At 39.6% G+C, this 4,842-nt stretch overlaps 1 protein-coding gene across 1 annotated transcript; it reads left to right on the top strand.

Annotated features, from left to right (window-relative positions):
• Positions 1–682: 682 nt before the first annotated feature.
• Positions 683–4,834, top strand: CSUI_009562 (helicase; the record flags this gene model as incomplete). Its single annotated transcript, XM_068069677.1, has 5 exons — positions 683–833; positions 1,933–2,024; positions 3,030–3,219; positions 3,929–4,053; positions 4,784–4,834. Coding segments are annotated over exons 1-5 (573 nt in total), but the record flags the coding sequence as incomplete, so codon positions are not given.
• Between the last annotated feature and the right edge of the window lie 8 nt (positions 4,835–4,842).

Raw genomic sequence — 4,842 nt, 5'->3', positions numbered from 1 at the left:
CTCTCTCTTTCTCTCCTCTCTCTTTCTTTCTTTCTTTCTTTTCTCCTTTTGATCGTTCTGGAGGGAGAGACTGAGAAGACGTGACTCGAACTTAAGTAGCCAAGATCTCCCTGATACGCCTCTCTCTATATACGTATATGTATGAATGTGTATGTATACGTATATGCCTATGCATGTCTTGTATAGATGCGTCTAGATATGACTTCATCTGTCTAGGGTTTGGGATGTGATAGAAGTGCGAAGTGAATCTTTGCCGTAAAGCGATTCTCTTCCTTCATGTTCTCTCTTCTCTTCTTCTCCTTTTCTTCTTCTTCTTTCAATCTGCATGCTCGACTGTAAGGTTCTCTCCACACCTTCCTATCTTCTCCAAGCCTACGTCAGTAGCCTGTAGAAGTATGTGCCTGTGCGCTTATATATATATATATATATATAAATGTACACTTATGTATGTATGTATATCTATTTGTATCTTTATGTCTATGATCTCTGCATAGGCATGCGTGGATGGGGGTTAGTTTGGTACCTTAGTATATATATATATATGTGTATAATCCTTTTATTCTATCTATATCTCTTTGAAGCTCTCTCCAATTTACCCTCCTTTTTCTTTTGCTCCTTCACTCTCTTTAACTTTCTTTCTTTTTCTCCTTAACTTTCTTTCTTTCTTTTCTTTGTGTTCAAGGTAGCAGAGGATGCGTCTTCTTTTGAGCTACGTCAGATGGATATAGGCCGATGTATCAACGCAGTAATTGCCTTAGCTCAACTCCTTAGCTCTCGCCTCGAGCGAAGTCTCTCCTCCTTACAGCGGCCACCACAACAAGATAGTCACGAAAGTCAGTCACCTACCCATCCATCAATCATTCAACTGTACATACACTTCATATACATGCTTATATAAATATATATATATATCTATGTGTGTATATCTCAACATTGCCTTATACTAAATCAGAAAGGAGAAGTTCACTCTCTGTGTTTCTTTTTTCTTATTCTTCATGCCCTTCTTTCTCTCTTTCTTCAGTTCATGACTTATCTCTTTCTCTCGATGTACATACACATCTACATACAAAGAGAGCGAGACAAAAGAAAGATGAGAAAAGTCATTGCTAAGGTATCGAATCTTAGGCTCTTACGTGCTGCAAACTTCGCCACACGGAAAGACAGAGGGTAGAAAGGTAGATAGATAGATAGATTGAAGAGAGATAGATAGATGAATTATAGATAGATAGATTAAAGATAGATAGATAGATCTCTTTCAGCTCGGCACGCGCCCTCGCATGTACACATGCATACAGCGGGACAGGGTTTATGTATCTACCTATAGATAGATAGATTAAAGATAGATAGATAGATTAAAGATAGATAGATCAAAGATAGATAGATAGATTCATCTATCGGTAGATATCCAGACAGACAGTTATTTGCCTTTGATGTACGAAGGAGATTTTTTCTTTCGATCAACAGATCGACGTCATTTTCTTCTTCTTGTGGTTCTATCTTGATCGTGAATGTCTCTCGAAGCTATCAGACTTTCTGCTTAAGTTTGTCTCCTCCTTCTTCTCTCTTATCTTTTCTTTCTATCTATCTGTCTGTCTTTCTCCAGATTCTCTGGAAGGATAGCCTGTATCTCTTTGTCTCTCTGTAGATACACGTCCGAAGCACCTTCGTAGATCCCACGTGACTCTGCCGTCTGCAGCGCATATGTCTATCTCTCTCCTTTATGTCTCTACAGCTATACAGCACAAGCGTGACGAGGTTTGAGACCTTTTCTTGTTGCCTCCCTCTGTTAGATAGAGAACGATGGAATAGAACTACAAGAAAGAGGAAGGGAGATAGTACACAACGAGATTTTCTTCTTCTTCTCTTTCTTTCTTTCTTTCTTTTTCTTTACCTTTTTTTTTAATATGTGTGTATGTGTTTGTATGTTCGTAGAGAGTGGGTTGAGTAGCCTTCCTTTGATAAGTTTGGATGACCTCCTCGCTCTTCAGTCTTCTCTCTCCAGGCTAGACTCATGGATCTCCAATGTACGCAACAGTCTCTCTCTCTCTCTTCATACAGCTATATCTTCATATCTCTATGTGTGTCTTCTCTCTCTATGTATATATCACTCTCTCTATATATTTGTATATCTATATGTTCGTATCGCTCTCCCTATGTATCTATATCTCCCTCGTTCTCTTTCTCTCTAGGTCTCTGTACGTATGCCTCTGTCTCTGTCTGAGACGTCTGCGGCTCTCTAGACATGTACAAGTCTCTTGCAAGAAACAAGGCTCTCTCCATGCCTTCTCCTTGAAGAAGCAGAGCTTGTAGAGAGAAGCGAAAAAGAGAAGAAGAGATCGACGTATGTATCGAGAGAGATTGATCCAGTAAAGGAAAGAAAGAAAGAAAGAAGAGAAAGAAAGAATTGTCTATTTCATCTAGAGCATTAAGAATAGCTATCCATACCCTTCTTCTGTAGACTCTTATACCTTTCCTAATCATGTGAAGAAGTTCGCAAGGAGAGAGAGACTCTCGTGTTTGAAGACGAGGAGGAGGAGGAGAAGAATGATAAGGCTAGACATAAGGATCACGAAAAAGAGAAGATTGCGGCAAAGAAAGAGAAAGAAGAGAATAAGCTACAAGTAGCATAAGATTGAGAGAAAGATCGAGTGACGTCTACCTAGCTAGCTACCTAGCTATAGATAGCCAGATAGATAGATAGATAAATAGATAGATAGACAGACAACCGGTTTACCAGACAACATGTCTAGAGGCGAGGATGAAGATTCTAAACAAGACGAAGAAGAAGAAGAAAAGAATAATGAGGAAGGAGAAGAAGAAGGTCTCTCACTTGCATTGCTTCTTCTTTGTCTTATTATTCTTCCATATGCTTTTCTCTCTTCTTCCTTCCTTCTTTCTCTTCTTTTCTTCTCCCCTCTCTCCTTCTCTTCCTTCCTCTTCTTTTCTGCTCTTCTCCTTTCTCTTCTTCCCTTTATCTGCCTTTCCTCTTCTTTTCTTCTCTTTGGTATTTTGGGTATTGTCGTTGTAAGTATGTCTTGGATCCTCCTACGGCGAATCTGAGGCATAGGCATGCGATTCTTTCTCTCCAAGAGATCGCCCGAGCCTTCGAAGAATGCAGCAATACCACGTGCCTACACGAAGAAGAGGAAAGAGAAGAGATACAAGAGGGAAAGACACATCGACAGGAACATCCGCAAAACTCTCTCTTCTCTCGCGAAGGTAGGTATCAGCACTACTCGCCTCTCACTCTTCTTCTCTCTTTCTCTCTCTCACTCTTTCTTTCCCACTCTTTCTTTCTTTCTCTCTCCTTTTTTCTTCTTTCCCGACTTTCTCACGTTTTTGTCCTTTGTTTGAGGACGTCCGTGCTCCTTGATAGAGAAGACAATGAGAATCGAGTAAATAGAGGGTGATAAAGAGAGAATAGAAAGAGCTGAGAGAAAAGAAAGAAAGATAGAGAAGAAGAAGAAGCCGTGTGTATATACACCACATAAGGCAGCAACAACCCTAGGCGCCTCTCTATGTGTGTGTGCCTAAGAGCCCTCAACACGTAAACTTCCATGGAGCTCTTACGAGACAAGGGAGACGACACAGACGTCGATTCAAGATAGAATAAAGACAGATAGATAGGTAGACTTAGGATGAATAGCTTCAAATCCATAGATAGACAGATTTGGTCTTGTGCATATGTGTGATGGCTCATCTATACATAAATCTGCATATGTAGGTCTATATGTGTATGTGTGAAGATTCTAGGGTGTTCGGGGTGTATAAGAGAAAAGTGAGAAAGAGAGAGATGAAGATGATGAGTCTGAGTCTACCTCTTGGAGACCTGCTTTCAGAGGAGAGAGAAAGAAATCATCTTCTCTCTCTCTTCTTTTTCTTTCTTTCTTCTCTTTTCTTTGTTGTATCTTGATCTGTCTGTCTTCAGGCCGAGATCGATTAGATCAACTCCTCGCTTCATGTGTACAGACACTCCAAGAAATAGGAGAAGAAGAAGGCCAAGATGTAGACAAGCATCTTATTAATCTCGATAATCTACGCCGCAGTTTTCATGTAAGTAGAGAAAGAAAGAAAGAAAGAAAAGATCGATAGAGACACACACAAGAGCAGACTACGCATAAGCCAGTTACATACATCTTCTTCTTTAGAGACATGAGAAACACGTGTCTAGAATTGCGATGTGGAGAGCACAAAAGGAACTCTTCAAAATTCTCAAGCAAATAAGAAGATGTGCATGCATTCACTTTCTTTCTCTTCTCTTCTCACTTCATAGTCAAGTTTTCATCATCCGAAAGAAAAACCCCAAAGAAGAAGAAGAAGAAAAGATAGCAGAGAAAGAAGAGAGAAAAAGAAGAAAGGGATTGATCAACCTTGATTAGCACACTGTTCATTTCTGTACGGAATTCTTTGACACCTAGTCATTCATGCCATTACTATTTTATCTCAGCACTCCCCACGCTTTCTGTCTCCACATACATCTCTATGCAAACATGCGAAGACATCTATCTACATACGCATATATATACATATATATACACATATATATACATATATATATACATATATATATATATGTATTACGGCATGTATATGTGGATTTGGGTTGGTCTGTATATGTGTATTCCAACATGTCTATATCGATATCGAGAGATAGAATAGTGTTTAGGTATGNNAGATAGGTCTATATATGTCTGCATGTGTATCTAGGTATGAGGTGAGAAGGGCTTGAAGTCTGAGTGTGTTGCTTTGTCTATTTTCTGCTTTGCGTGCATTGGCGTTGAAGATTCTCTACGCAGATATGACGTGGGAGAATTCGTCGAGCTATCGAGTGTATCTACACGA

Source organism: Cystoisospora suis, assembly GCF_002600585.1.
Source record: "Cystoisospora suis strain Wien I chromosome Unknown contig_5766, whole genome shotgun sequence".
Lineage (NCBI taxonomy): Eukaryota > Apicomplexa > Conoidasida > Eucoccidiorida > Sarcocystidae > Cystoisospora > Cystoisospora suis.
The sequence above is the reverse complement of the archived record's forward strand: the minus strand, read 5'-3'. Positions and strand labels throughout refer to the sequence as shown.